General features: G+C 36.0%; 2 protein-coding genes across 2 annotated transcripts; both read right to left on the bottom strand.

Annotated features, from left to right (window-relative positions):
* Positions 1–22: 22 nt before the first annotated feature.
* Positions 23–15,195, bottom strand: LOC135687217 (katanin p60 ATPase-containing subunit A-like 2). Its single transcript, XM_065203724.2, has 17 exons — positions 15,038–15,195; positions 13,172–13,242; positions 12,972–13,068; positions 11,111–11,180; positions 10,885–10,936; positions 10,108–10,234; positions 9,553–9,690; positions 9,182–9,256; positions 8,810–8,887; positions 3,609–3,707; positions 3,211–3,274; positions 2,788–2,906; positions 2,554–2,651; positions 2,051–2,161; positions 1,264–1,432; positions 817–919; positions 23–266 (listed from the first exon to the last, which is right to left on the bottom strand). Exons 1-17 carry the CDS (start codon positions 15,092–15,094, stop codon positions 118–120), a joined length of 1,677 nt encoding a protein of 558 aa, XP_065059796.2. The 5' UTR covers positions 15,095–15,195; the 3' UTR covers positions 23–117.
* On the bottom strand, positions 4,205–8,774 carry LOC135694825 (uncharacterized). Its single transcript, XM_089114675.1, has 3 exons — positions 7,240–8,774; positions 6,126–7,066; positions 4,205–5,565 (listed from the first exon to the last, which is right to left on the bottom strand). Exons 1-3 carry the CDS (start codon positions 8,323–8,325, stop codon positions 4,311–4,313), a joined length of 3,282 nt encoding a protein of 1,093 aa, XP_088970801.1. The 5' UTR covers positions 8,326–8,774; the 3' UTR covers positions 4,205–4,310.
* Positions 15,196–16,192: the final 997 nt, after the last annotated feature.

The following is a 16,192-nucleotide window of genomic DNA, read 5'->3' as shown; positions in this document are numbered from 1 at the left end:
AAGGAAAAATAACTACAGAAAGTATAATCCGAAAATTTAATTTGAGGTAACTATTAACTAATACCATAAAAATATGTTAACTTTAAAGCTAATCTATAATATACAAATCAAAATGGATCACACAGATTCGAACTGTTTTTGCCATGCCTCGTACTTGGCTCTTAGCTTTGCCGTGGATGGCTTAGTTCTCTCCAATGCGATTTTCACATCCTCCGTTGTAACTGGGTCAATGCGTAAAGATGAGATTGCTTCTTCTATATTTGTCCCTTGAAAAAATAAAGATGAATTGGTTCGGATTTGCGTTTATGTTTTGACCGTTGATAATGACGTATTTTCATGAAAAATAAATCAAATTCAGCAGTTAATGAGTAAGATAAAAAATTGTCCATTATTTCAAGAAAATTTGAAAAAGTTACCACTCTTTTCGCAGGCTGCGTATCCAGCATGAATTGCAAAAAAGTTTACTGAAATGCGGGTCTCATATTTTGCCGCAAAAGAGGCAAAAACCTACCTTTTGAAAACAATGAAATCATTACTACAGCATTGCTAGGACAATGACACAGCAATTTCTTCGTCATTTGAGAAACGTTCATTTGCTATTCGTCAGTTACTACAAATGTTTACTGCCATTAATACTCTACTCAAACATATGTAGTGCGTCTGCAGTTAAGTTTAAAAAAGCTTCGTATATTCATAATTAAACATTCTTCATACTTGCCCATTAAACAGACACCAAGTGTATTCAGCTCTAAACAACCATTGGGCATTCTAAAATTTTATGTGGCTGCTAGACTACTTCTAGACAGCATGGCATACCTTTTTCATGGTCCTCAAGAATTGCAAATATTTTCCTCACTGGTCGCATTGCTGCCTCTTTGCATACCAGACAGATATCGGAACCTGAGTATCCGACAGTCGCCTGCGAAAGGATGTATATATATGTATATATGAGGATGTATGTATATTGAAAATGAACTCATTGCAAAATATATTTTGTCATAGGGAAACTCTAACTGTCCTCAATACATGAGCAAGCCTGACCCTCATAAGGATTGGAACTCAACTTCTACTAACTAATTGACGCACAGAATTTATCATCGGATGAAACAAAGAGATCCTGTTAGGTCTTTTCCAGAAACTAGGCCCTAAAAGAGTTTGATCACTTATACCTATTTAGTACTTAAGAATAGCGTTGCACCAGCAATGCACCAAGGTCCAAATAAAATCCTGATGCTTCAGCAACAAGAGATACAAAAAATTTACCTGTGCCAGCAAATCATAATCAATTTTTGACGTCATCCTCACAGCATTTTTCACGTTCGATATTTCAGGAGGCAGGTAATGCTCAAACATTGCTTTCCTTGCCTTATCATTCGGAAGGTCGACGATTATTCTCTTCTCCAGTCTTCGCAGCATTGCATGATCAAGCTCCCTGTATGATCAAGAGAAGTTTCTAACTTGTAACTATTATGAATGATCAAGATAAAGCTATATATTCGCAGTAAGAATAAGAATTACTGTTTACAGGTTTATCATGAAGTGCTGGATGCCGTATAGGCGGAGCTGTGCCACTTTTGGTGTATAAAACAGGACGGTTTTAAGTTGATACTCCGAATTCAGGCGTAATGCGATCATCAGGCAACTTTTCGCAGTAATAAATAGGTACCTATTCCTTATTCAAGGAAGGACATACGGTAAACTATTTGCTTGATAGAAAATTTGCTATTTTTGAAAGTGCAAGTTTTGAATTATTAGTAAATTTTTTCTAAATTATTAGTAAAGAAAGTAACGTAATCTTGTGAAAGATGGATTCTCTATTGAAGAATTAATTTTTTGCCACTATGAAGCTGTTAAAAACCGTAAAACATAGTTGATTAGTGAGAGCAGGGGTTGACCGACATCTCTTTCTTAGGGATAGTTCTGCTGAGGTTAAAGGGCCCCTATGGTTTGACAAATAAGCTCTAGTATTGTATGAAGGGCCACTGAAAGCGATCGCACCCAAGCATCCCTTGCCAGTCAACCACTATCAAAGAGTTGCAAAAAGACCCACCACGGAAGGTTTGATGCAGCCAGTAGGAAGACCAGGTCCTCAGATTTCGAGAGTCCATCCATTTGAACCAGCAGTTCTGTCTTCATTCTTCTGCTGCCTTCGTGCTCTCCACTATAAGGACAATGTTTTGGTAATCATGGAGATTTCTTACTTCTACTCAAGTACTACACAATGTAAATCGAGAGAAAGAAAGCACGTGTGCTGTAAGTAGTTGCTTTTAAGATGCTTTTCGCAACACAAAGGCATGACAATACTGAACCGTCTAGCGAGCTGGCTACGATAGATACAACCACACTTACAGTGCTTATTGTTACAAAACATGGTACACCACACAAAATTTTACACATTTCCACTGGCAAGACCCTCTAGCCCATGATACAACAGCTTTCAAGCCTGATAGGTTCACCTGCATTCTGTATATTGGTTTCTAGGTTTCTGTATATTGTATTTGGAAATAAGAAGGCCGTTTGACAGGGATTGTAGTGTAATTTCCTAGTATGTACCTTCCGCCGCTTCCAGCGCCTCGTTGGCTCATAAGGGAATCCAGTTCATCCAAAAATATTGTCGAAGGTGCGTGGAACCTTGCAAGCTCGAACAATACCTGCAACAAAGTGGCAAAAATGATCGTTGTCCACCAATCAATCACTACAATAAATCGCTTCAATCATAACCATCATCATTATTATCATCACAATCACAATTTCTATTATTATAACTCAAAACATTTGAGACTTTACCCTGACAAGCTTTTCTGAATCCCCTCTCCATTTGCTCACTATGGTCGATGCAGAGATGTTGAAAAATGTTGTATTGCACTCGGTCGCAACTGCCTTTGCAAGAAGCGTTTTCCCTGTGCCTAGAGACATAAAAAACAATAGGCGTCGTTGAAGGGCTCCGTTTTTGCAAGATTTCAAGGTTATAAACAGCAATGTTTTACAAGGTTTATTTACAATGATTTACAATGATTTACAATGATTTACAATTACATGATTTACAAGGGTACTGTATCCGCAACAGATCTACAATCGGAGCATAGTCGAGAGGTATTCCCATAGTGTGGTTAAGAGTCAGTGAATCATTTATTAGCTTGTCAATTCGTTTTCAATGAATTTTCATTTCATTGCTCTTAGTTCTAATGAGAAATATTCATAATCGAGTACCTGGTGGACCATAAAGCAATAATCCCTTCCATGGTGACAGGATACCAGTAAACAGCTGCGGATACTATTTAAATAAAGTCATTACGTCAACTTTAAATCAAAAATTGACTTGTGCAATGAAATGATAGATGAGAAAATCCAGGCAAACTATATTAGAGACGTATTTCGTGAATCTTTCAGCTGCACGTTCTTAATGAATAATGCTGGCTTTTTTTGCATGTTAAGCAAAGATTACAACCAAGTTTCTTTAAACGAAGATTTGATTAGTTTATGGGGAGATATGGTGATGTTGATGCAGGGAATACCGAGAACAACTCTCATGATTTATATCAAAACAAATAAAAAAGTCAAAGAAGCACATAATGTATTTTCTACGATGCTAATAATGTATGATGTACCTTGATTGGATAAACCACTGCCTCCTTTACTAAACGCTTAGCTTCATCCAATCCAATGATGTCATTCCAGGTCACGTTTGGATTCTCCAAATAGATGTCCTATGAAAAAGGGCATCATTATTATCAGTGTTATAAATATTTTGGGAAATAGTATTGGCAACAATGTCCACACAGAAATGTTCCTAAGTCTATTAACTATATTATCAGTGCCATTATCATATAATTTAAAATTAGACGAGACTTACCTGTAAGTTGAAGTGTGATTGTAATTCTACCTCATCTTCATGCAGGAACGGAGGTATAACATGAGAAGCGCAGCGCATGCGTAACTGATCAGGCTTTAGAGGAAAGTCTGCACATACAATAACGTCAATAAGTGACAGTATACATAAAGTATGGGATGGGTACTGCAGGGGAGGGCATGTTATACCTCCGTTCCTGCATGAAGATGAGGTAGAATTACAATCACACTTCAACTTACAGGTAAGTCTCGTCTAATTTTAAATTCTACCTCATCTTCATTACGTCACTTCGGATAACATGAGATTTTAGAGTGTATGTGTCAGACTTTGAACGGAAAGAAAGAAATCAACATGGGAAGTAACCATGAACATCTCAACCACAACAATAATAACTGAAACAAAACTACTAAACAGAACATCATTTTTTCAAACATAATAGTATCTATCAACCAAAGCAAATTTAAGCATTCAGTATAAACTGTCCAAAATTAATGTCATCATACTTATCAACAGTTTTGTTATAATACTTCTCAAACGTTGTCTCATGAGTCCAGCCTGCTGCCTTCATAATAACATTTATTGGCATACCATTACATTTCGCATACGATGTTGCTGCAGATCTAATGCTATGAGCACCAATAACATTGATGTCCACTCCTGCATTAGACAAAACCTCCTTACACCAACGGCTAACTGTACTTCTACTGACAGGCCGAAAAGGCTTAACGGTGCTGATAAGGAGTTTCCGGCATGTATTTCGCAGAGTCTCTGTCTTTGCAAGGTAGCAGGTTATATTATTTATTATGCAAAGGTCTTTGTTGTCAGGAAAAGCAAGGTATTTCAAGGGTTGTAAGTGTATTCCTGGTTTGGTGGTTTTTAAGATATTGTTGACAGAAAACGTACATGAGGACTCATTTAAAGACATATCATCAAGTGACAATGCATGAATGGTTTGTATACGCTGACCAGCAAGTAGACACAGCAGGAAAGTTAGTCTCTGGGTAAGCAATTTGAGCGATAGGTTGTCAGCAGGCCCAAGTGTTTGAAGGTAACTGAGAACTTGGCCTATATTCCAAACAGTTGTTGTCTTTGGAAACCAGGGTCTTTTTTCAAACACCCCTTTCATGAACCGCTTCACCAGGTAGTGCTGTCCAAAAGGAGTACCATGCGGGTCCCTGATAATCGTAGACAACGCTGACCTGGCTGCATTGAGGCTGCTGTATTTTAATCCACCTTTATAAAGTGATGTGAGGAATTCTATGCCATGGTCGATATTAGAAGAATATGTGCTGATGCCATTTTCCAGACAAAACTGTGCCCATTTTCTGTGGTGTACTTCATATTGTTTAACAGTTCCCTTTCGCCATGATGACAGGATGATTTCCTTACTTTCTGTAGACAATTCAGAAGAATTCAAATGTTTCCAGACAAGAGGCAAATTAGCAGATCCAGTTTTTTGTGCAAAGGATGAGTTATCTTTGGAAAGTTTGGAAATTTCAGTAGTGTCTTGCTGTGCTTGATGTGCAATGGGGGTACCAGCAACATCTTTGTCATGATTGGATACCAGCTCTGTGTTGGCCAATCTGGGCAAACACAGAGACCCTGTGCCTGTTCCTGTTGAATTTTCTGCAGCATTGGAAGAATGATGCTGAAAGGAGGAAAAGCATAAAATTTTAAATTTTTCCAGCTCATAGAAAATGCATCTATGGCATGAGCTTCAGGGTCTTGTGTGAATGAGACATACTTATCAACCTGAAAATTATGACGTGACGCAAATAGGTCAATTTCAGGATAGAAGTCAAAATGTTTGACAGCCTTCTCAAAAACACCTCTATCCAATTTCCACTCCGAATCTTTGGGCTTTTCCCTAGATTTTTTATCAGCCTCTATGTTTAGCACCCCTGGAATATGGGCAGTGCTGACCCAAATGTCCCTCTCAATGGCCCAAAGCCAAATTTTTCTTACTAATGAGTTACAAGTGGGTGAATGGCTAGTGCCCATATTATTTATTGAGCAAACAGCTGTTGTATTGTCTGAATATATGCGAATATGCATGGATTTGACATCCTTAAAGAATGATGTGAGAGCATTATACACTGCAAGTAATTCTAAATAATTTATATGATGTCTTGCTTCGCGGTCATTCCAATGGCCTCCAATTTTAGCGTCATTCCAAATAGCACCCCATCCAGTCATTGAGGCATCAGTGGAGATTATAATAGATGGTGGGGGTTGAGAGATACATTTATAACCCTTTTTTATATTTGACACCCACCATTTCAGTTCTACAATAGCCATAGGATAGATATTAGTATGTTTGTTAAAATCCCCTTTGAATGCTTTCAAAGCACACACTTTGTTGTGTTCCAACTCTCTGTAGTAAAGAGGGCCATGTGCAATACCTGGGAAGCAAGACACAAGCAAGCCTATGGCACTTGCTAGTTCTCTAATGGTACAATCATTTTTAGCTAGCAATCTCTTGCAAGTGTCAGTGACCTTGCCTATTTTATCAGCATTTGGTCTAACAGTCATATTTGTAGAGTCTAAAATAAATCCTAAAAAGGTTATGCTTTGTCTGGGTATAAACTCAGACTTAGTTGGGTGAATTATAAATCCAAGCTTATCAAAACATATGATTGTGTCTGCAACATTAGCAGCACATTCTTCAAAACTAGATCCTTGTAGATAGATGTCATCGATATATGCAGATAGAATGTGCCCTGCCTTGTGTAACTTATGAATTGGAGGCTTTAATAGCTTTGTGAATAGTCTTGGAGCAGGGCCTAAGCCATTTGGTAAGCATGTGTATACATAAATTTCATCATCCCATTCAAATGCAAGGTACTTTTGGAAGTCTTTGTGTATGGGTACTGTGTAATATGCATCCTTCAGATCAATAGATGCCATGTAACAGTTTTTAGTTAAAAGCTGGATAACTGTCTTGAGTGTATCCATTTTAAAGTGATGATAGGCTATGGATTCATTTAGGTGTCTCAAATTCAAAATTAGTCTGAATTTGCCATCCTTTTTGTCTCGCAAAAATATGGGAGATCTAACTAGGTCTGAATTATCAGCACATTTAGTGATGACACCCTTTTTGAAAAGAGATTGAATCTCACTTTCAATTTTTTCCCCAGTACCACTGTCATAGTTGGTATTTATGACTTCCTGTTTAGTAGGGGTCATAAGGAATTCTAACTTCACTCCTGTTACTATCTGTAAGATATTCTTATCAGATGTGATTTTTTGCCATTCATTGGCAAAATGTCTTAGTCTGCCTGCCTCAAACCTATCAGCTTTCATTTGAAAATATTTTTGTAATGACTCTACAATGGTATCATAGTTGCTTACCATGTACTTGATATTTGATAGGACATCAATCATTTCCTGTTGTGTCCAACACTGTACTGTTGTTGCTTTTTCCTGAAGGCATTGAACTTTTGGCCTCGCCCTAAAAAAGACTTTCTGACATTGCGATTGTCATAAGGTTGGCGAAAACCTGAGACTGCAGGCCTAGTGGCTACTGCAGAGAGAGATGCACCTTTCCTCAGGTCTTCAAGCTGCTTATTCAAGTCATCCCCAAATAGCAAGCTTGTTACAGGGGCTGATGAGGAGCAAAGGTCAGCATACTCTTTCTTGATGGCAGGTTTAAGCTTATGTCGCCTGATAAGGCTCATTTCGTAGTTAGAATGGCCAAGTAGAGCTGTGGCTTCAATTAGCTGCTCCACCAGAAATCTATGCTCAACCTTACCACTGTCATTTTGAGCAGCTATTAGATGATCTAATGATCTTACAACAGCAATGCAAGCTTTAACCATCGACTCTTGAACATGTGACATTCTCACATCAGCCATCTTGTGTTGTTTAGCTAGGTTGTTCCAAATTTGTGCGTTAACACGAGGAACTGTCAATTTTTCACAGTTTTCTGGTCTATTATATTTAGCCAGTAGTGACTTCAGCTTTTCTGATGGCATTTTTGTTTGCCAGCGTTTATTAACTATGCCAGCAAGCTGATTAGACACTGAGGCTGCCAAACATTCCTCACCATACACTTCTTCATTGATCTCCTGAAGAATATCCCCAGATGTATCTTTGGGTTTTGTGCTGGATGCTGGGGCTAGAAGAGCATCAATATCAGATGCTGGCCCATAATTAATTGGTGAGGTGAGCCTCCTTCTTTTCTGAGGCTTGTCGTCTTCATCAGAAGAGGACCCAAGGTCAAGATCAGAATAATTATCAGGACCTATAGAGCAAGCAGTATCCTCGTCATGGCGTAATTCCATGCTTGTGCCTTGTTGGCTATCAATATTTTGGCTATTTCTGTGGCCTTGTTGGCTAAATGATTCAATAAACTGTTGCATGACCGAGGCCATGCTTGCAATATTCTGCTGTAAAGATTGCAGAGTTGCAGCGTCACCTGAGCAGGCCTCATTACCGCTAGGCCCTGGAGTAGAAGGCTCGTTGCCAGACATCATGCTAGATTGCACCTGAGAAATTAATTAATAGGCCAACGATTACTTAGATAAGTATAAAAACGAGTGAAAGAAATTTGTTCTACGACCTGGTTGCGGAGTTGGTTCTTGATTCCCGAATCGACTGAAGCACGCCTGTTTCAGTTTCGCAAATACTACACACTGATCAGTTACGCATGCGCTGCGCTTCTCATGTTATCCGAAGTGACGTAATGAAGATGAGGTAGAATCAGGGTACATTATCAGAGTTAATCCTAATGAGTCATTCAAGGAAGGGACTTGCCTTTTACTTTCCAAATAGATAATGTAGAACGCACTGTATTTGTATATAGAAAGTAGCCTTAAAATGACAGATATGTTAACCTTGCCCACTAGGAGTGTCATATACTATTGGTCATGCTAGATATTATTCACCTTTGTGCAGGTAAGGGTAAATTTGATAAAATATTGGAAAAAAGATAATCCACAAGATGGTGAATGTCCTTACCTTGCTCACCACAGCAGCAAGGTCCCTCCACTCGCCTGTTAGATGAGGAACTCCTCCCAAAGGCTTCAGTAATTTTTCCTGTCAAGAAAAATAGTCATTTGTCGTCAACATTTTAGCTTGATAGAGTAAAGTTGAGAATAAACAGAGAAAGACAACACATTCATGATCACGCAACAAGATTCATTAACAAAGATTGTTTTTCTTGAAAGTATGCTCTGAAACAAACTTAATATGAATAAAACTTCAAACATCACACACGTCAAAAGATTACACATTCAAAATTGAATTCCATTGCAGCCTAGGTTAACCATATGAACAAACAATAAGAAAACAAAACTAAGCAACAATCTTCAGGAGGTTAGTTTATCCTACCGAGGGTGCAAACTCAGTCACGTGTGATCCACTTAGAGCGTTGTTTAGCATTGCTCTGTAGTCAATAACCACTTTCTAGAAATTAAAGAGCAAATAAAATAGTTCATGATCATACAAAAACAAAACGCGGTAAAGCACCCAGTAAAGAAAAGCGTTTAACGTTAGCTTGCAGAGCAAAACAACCCATTACGGTTACTCAGGTGCATCAGAAACTTGCAGTATGTGTGGGTACAAACTTTGAGATACTTAAACAAATTTCAGAAGATAAATATCGTATCTAAAACTGTGAAAATGACGTCATAACGACTAAGCCATGTGCTCCTACTCAAAGAATGAATTGATCACTTGATGAGGGACCTCTAAAAGCTCACCTTTCCATGAACGTTTTCGACTCTTGTTACTTCTTGTGGTTGTTTTTGATGTGTGCCTAGTGACTGCACCGATAGCCCCATATCAAGGTTGTCTAAACTGGGAGATTTTGCGACTTCCGAAGCATCCGGGTTTTTATTCTGTAAAAGAATTAGAACGAGAAGTATTATTATGTCAAAAACATTCAAAGGTGAATGAAAAATAACATACAAATTAAAGAAGGAAAACAAAAACAAAATGTTTTCCAAACAATGAAAAGAGAGGAAAATAAACTTGCTCCAACAACTTTGAAAATATGCTTAAAGATATGATTACATCTGAGGGTTAGATGGCGCTGTCAAAAACCTTTACCCTAAAGGAATTGTATTTTATGCTCTTTTTACCAAAATCTTTTTCCCAGAAAAAGAAATTTTGTGTTACTTCATATACATTCTTACCAAAAGAAATTCATATCCATAAATTCATCTCGAAGAATAAGAATTAAAACATTCAAATATTCAAGAAACCTGCTCCACAGAACATCAAAATCAAAGAAACATAACCGATTTCTTGCTTACGATTGGTGGCTTTGCTTTGAGAGTCTTTCGCTTTGTGTCACTTGACGGTCTCTTCGTCGCTGATGATTTCTGGGTTTCATTTTGAGGATCAATGTTGGGAAGTGAAATCGAGTTGCTTTTTGTAAAACTACAAAGAAGATGAAACGGTTTTGAAGATCAAACTATGCAATGCAAATTTCAGAATTTTTGGGGATATCGCTTTCTTGTAAAAGGAAGTAAATTTTATCTTTCATTGTTCATATCTTGTTGTTCCATTCGATACAAAAAAGGGCAATAATTACTAACCCAAATATACATGTTAAAAAATATGAAGACACTTCTACTGAGGCTGAAATCGGTTGTTGACAGTTCTTAGAAAAACGCCTCTTTGAGATCCTTAGATATACTAATGATTTCGCTTAATATTTGTTGGTACATTTAACATAACATTTAATATTTCATTTAATATTTGTCAAATTGCAGCAGTAATGCCAGGGTCATACAGTCTCGTGGTACAATGGAAGTCTAAATGTAATGTATTGAAACCTGTGACGACTTTGCCCTTTATTCGGAATTTTTCGTATCTTCTACTCACTTAAATAACTTAAAACAACTTCCCCAAAAACAGTCTTTGTGATATAGCTTAATTTCAAACAAGATTCAAACAACAGTCGTGTAAAAGTTGTTCGAGTACGCCAAAAATGGTTGAATAGAAAGCGTTTCACTGATAAATACACCTCTGAAAATTAAGAATTACACCCAATACTAAGAACTATGAAAATGTTATGCAGCTCTTACTCCTTTGAAGAAATTCTTCTCTTGGAAGATCCGCCTTTTAAACTTGGATCACCTGGATAAAACAAGAGAAAAAGGTTATTAAAGGCAAATATCATGCCATCGTAATCACAAAGATACTTAACAGCCAAACAATGAATTTTCATCTGTGAGAAATCTAGATTTTTTATTCTCTATAAAAAAAATTTTTAAAATACAAAATTGTTGAGTTAAGATTTTTACAACATACCGCTGTCTCTAACTCTTTTTGTTATTTTTGGCCATTTGTTGAATTTTACGTGGTAATATGTCTCAAATTCCTGTTTGGGTAGAAAAAACAAACAAATGCAATCATCTTGATAAAAATGCAATAAAAATGTTACTAAGCATCGGTTACTAATCATTTAAAATAAGCACTATTCTAGCACTGAGAATGATTTCTCTAACATAATTTCAATTTAATTTCATCGTTCAATGAAAGTGAAAATATGTGACTGCAACAATTTAGCTCCTTTAAAACTTCCTCAAGGTTGATGTTATAATTTCACGATGATAATCCCTTTATTCGGCAAAAACCAAAATTTTGATTTAAGAGTTGATAATATGATTATCAATATCTAGCCCTTTTTGCATAATCTTGAAACACGCTGTTTTTACGTCAGTTGTTTCCATGACTGAAGCTTCTTCTAGCAATTCACTGTACTTTAATAACTTCTGAATAGCACGGAGATCACAGCTATGAATTTTTTGTACAATGAAAATATACATTCACAATGGGGATTTACAATTGCAAAAAACTGGGAAACAGCTGTATCTCAAATGTTTTCATCACATAAACTTCATAGGTCCTTTGCAAGAATATACTCTCCTTTCTTCAAACACCAATCAAATGAAATACTGAGACTTATCTATCATTTAACTGCTGGTGTTCGCACAGTATGTGTACAATGTGAGTACAGTGTGTGTACAGTGTAAGCACAATTCTGGTTACAATATGGTATGGTGCGTTTTAAGGGATGAAGAAACACTCTGTCAGACTCTATAACACAATGCTTAATCACATGAGAAAGTGGCTTGAAAAAACCTAAAGATCAAAATCGATGCCACTTTCTTTGAGTTTGCTTGCAATATTCCAAAGAAATTGATAGATCTTAAGCTATTCAGTGAAAAACTTTACAAAAAGATCACATTTAACGTCTACACAATTTTCTGTTTTCAAAAATCGTGGCATTTTTGTAAATATTGATTTAGAAAGAAACCAAGAAAGCCTGGTGAAGTAGCAATTGCATGTTCCTATAGCACAATGAACATTTTCCTAGTGGCTTTGCTAAAGAAGAACATTTCTGCCTGTATGATTTTCACAAACAGGCCGACTAGTGTATCAGTGAAAACATACTATTTTCAACAAAAGCTAAGGATGAACTTTCCGGGATCAAATAAAGCTTATATTCAATTCCAATGAAATGTACATTCAGGCAGATAAATCTAGTCTTCTTCTACCAATTAATTTTGTGTCCAGAAGTTGATGTGCAAAGTAAGAATATGTGGCGAATGAGGAGGTAGGTGCGTGGTTTGGTGTACTGGTGTGTGGGATGAGAAGCATAACAGCTCTTCAACATTCTTAAAATTTGCCTGTTTATTACAAAAATCACCAAATCTGAAGGTGGTTTAGCCTGGCAAAAAGGTACAAAAGTGGTAGAAATGGGCAACTTGTTTCTTGTTAGGAGCATCACTCCCATGCTGCTACTCCATGAAACAAAATCTTATAACACTGATGTTCAATGCAAATTATTAAGATACCATGACCACAATAAAAGAAAGCAAAGTTGGCTATTTTTTATAATTTGATCATGGTTATTGAAAAATTAAAGTGGCCAATGGTACTAGGACTGATTTTGGCCCAATTCATTAAACATGATTGTAGCTTAGGCATATGCAGCAAAAGTCCACTGTAGCTTTCGAATGCAGCAAGAATGTGCAAAAGAAGGCTGTAAAAATTTCTTGATTAAATACAAGCATTCTCAACAAAAAACAATGCACAATGTAAGAAGATAAAAAACATTGAGGTTCTGCATATGCTTTTTGACATATAAAGTTAGCAATGTAATTACCTGAAGAATTGTTTGCAAATCAATATTGTCGCATATTTCAAATTTTTTTAAACTCACACCAGCCTCTGTTTCAAGAGCATGAGCTGTGTCTAGATACCTTGAAAGGAAAGGGATAATCTTTAAATTGGAAACGTTATTGATGATAACATCAAAACATTAACATTTTGAAACAAACACTCAATTTTTGAAAACTGACATACCCATCTTCAGTCAAGTAATGCAAAATGAGTAATAATATGTTTCTTTTTCTCTGTTCTGTTCGTTGCTCCTCCTTTGGGATAAAATTAGATTAAAGGCATTAGGATCTCTGAACAATAGGAAAGAAGACCTAAAATGTTTCAGCATAATCTAATATGTATATACAATCTAATCTGAAGAAGCAAAACTTTAAAAATAAAGTCTAAGTTAACATATGAATATAAGCTATGTTATCAGGATGTTTAACTAAACTTTAAAGTATATAGATAAAGTGAATAGATAAAGCATCAGATAAGTAACTTTTCCATGTGATGTTTGCTGAGCACTTTTTGTCCTGTATTCCCTTTTATTGCTATGCCATTTCAAAGTGGGATATTGAAAATAATAAAGTGCAAAATTGATAGACTGCTATTTTCAACAACAAGATTTCACAGTACATAATGTTATTGCTGCAGGTTTATGGATACTGCTATTAGCTTTCCCTAACAGCAGCTATTAATTATTGAATCCTCCCGAATTATTTGTCCCAATAATTTGTATAATTAGTGAACTCTGCTTAAAGTCATAAAACTGCTTACATTTGCATGAAGTTAAGACCAAATTATTAAAACTGTTCACTTAAGATCTGTTCACAGTTACACTGCTTCCTGTCACCCAGTCTACTATGAACAGAGTCAACTGTAATTGCAAAACACCAAAACAATAACTGTATCCCCAATATGGATAGCTTTTTTCAGCAAACTTGACAGTTACTAAGTATGATGCTTTAATGAGCGCAAATTTACATATGCCCATAACATGGCTTACTCAAAAAATAATGAAATTATGGGACTGATTGCAGGTCTTTCTTTGGTGGTTGATTTCAAAAATACATATATTCCTTTTTATAAATTTGTCTTTTGATACTTCCGTAGCACAGTGCTCAATACCATAGAGTTGAAAAAAAGAAGACTACATGATTTATCTCTGGAGATAAATCATGTAGTCTTCTTTTCTTAAACTCTATGGTATATTCCTTTTTATATTTGTTTGCATTTTTTGCATTTAATTTTAGCATATTAAATGTCCATAATCCTGATTTTCTTTGAATTTACAAATTCACAAATATGATACAGTAATTCTAATTATATTTCATTGGCTTTGAAGCAGAATTTAGTAGTAATTGGTGGAAATAAAATGAAATCATCTGCTAGTATAAAATCAAGCAACAATGCTTCTGCTAAAAACTTACTCAGTCAAATAAAAAGAGAGATATTTGACCAACGTTGGTAATGTTTCCTGCAGGTATTTCGAAAATTAAGGAAATGAATTTAGTCATTGATAATGATAGCTAGCAAAAATACTTTAAATTCAAATTCACTTGATAATCAGCAATCATTTTACAACATTAAAAGTCAATAAAGTGTCGATAAAGATAATTAACAATTTAAAATGATTAAAATTTAAAAAAATAAAGTTGCCTAGGATGTCCGACTTATCTTTTTCTTCTAGGATCCTATTAGATGCTAATATATTACAAAGTTTAGTTTATCAACTGAGAGAACTCCTCTTTTAAGCAATAACTCTACATAAAATCTCCATCTGTCTATGTTTGTTGACAAATGTTATTGTAAATTAGTTTTGGATTTTTGGTATTTTTAACGCATGTATGCGGTAGAATTGACGCATGTATGAGCCGAAATGAACAGATCCAAAGATCTCCCAATTTCAATTGCAATGTTTTCGCGGCAAAAACATGTATGATTTGCAAAAGAAATTGGCAAAAAGGTACCCCATTAAATTCACCTTTTGATAACATCCAGCCGGGATCTATTCGTTAAAAAAGGGACAACGTATAAATGAGTATATTGACCGTAATTTACTCTTACCGAAATTCTTGCTTCGTTGGCAGTTTTCAGTTGCATGTAACTTAGCTCTTGTGTCATCCTTGGGAGTAATTGTAATTCATGTTAATAGTGACCCAAAACACAGAATAGAAAATTTCTACTCTGTGCCCATATTTGAGATGCCTCGTTTCCGAAATCCATTCTTGTTGCTTCTTTCGTTGTTAAGGACGCTTTCAAGAAAGCTTTATTTGATTAAAAACAAACTGATATGATAGGATTTTAGAATTCATTTTGCAGAAATTTGGAAGGGTGCTGGTACAGAGGGAGGGGGCTAATGATTAGTACTCAGTGCTGGGAACTGAGGTTTACAGCTTGAGGTAGGGACTCACCCAGGGCCATTAACGTCCTGGAAGGAGACAGGTCTAACTAAAATATTGAAAAAAGGGTATGTTCCATTTGGACGTTGTTAAAGAGACAGTTTGTTAAAGTGAGACCCAAAACTTTTGTTTACCTGACAAAATTTAAATTCGGTCTTTGGTAAAGAAAATATTTCAAAAATACACCCCCCCCCCCCCCCACCCCTCACGAAAGTATCCGGACAGTTTCGAATTTGTTTGCAAATCTGTTGTTAGAGAAATTTGTTTACAAATTTCAAAGGCAGTTTTCATAAAAACGTTTTTATCGATTTCCACGAATTTTTTAAAAGCTTTTTTGGCCATTAATCCATTTATTAGTCGAAAAAAATAATCTAATTGATATGTAAGGAAACTCTGTAAGGGTTTTTCCTCAAGATGGTAGCGACCGAAACAAAAGAATTGGCTTCTGACCAATGTCTAGAAATAATGTCTTATCACAATGATGGGAAGAAGCTATTCTTAAATTGCTAATATCATTGGATGCACAAAGACTGCCGCTTTCGACATGTGCAAAAAATTTGAAAAACAAGAAGCATAAAAAAATTGTCACAGTCAATAAGAGCAAGAGCTCTCGCGATACCAACGGCCGAATGTTCCGCCCTAACAAAACTTGCATCAAAATTGGTTAGCATCATTACGTAAACTTGCATTAAATGTTCACAAACATTTAAACTTTTAAAAGCTGTCGATAAATATTGCAAGGAAAATGATAAAGAATTGTGAATTTACTCTCGTACCGATCGATTTCAGCAAGACTTGCAGCGGTAGCTGGCGGCGTGAA

The sequence above is a fragment of the Rhopilema esculentum genome, chromosome 20 (assembly GCF_057945365.1).
Source record: "Rhopilema esculentum isolate cy_ngs chromosome 20, ASM5794536v1, whole genome shotgun sequence".
Taxonomy (NCBI): Eukaryota; Metazoa; Cnidaria; class Scyphozoa; order Rhizostomeae; family Rhizostomatidae; genus Rhopilema; species Rhopilema esculentum.
Note: the sequence above shows the minus strand (reverse complement) of the source record. Positions and strands in the feature narration are given on the sequence as shown.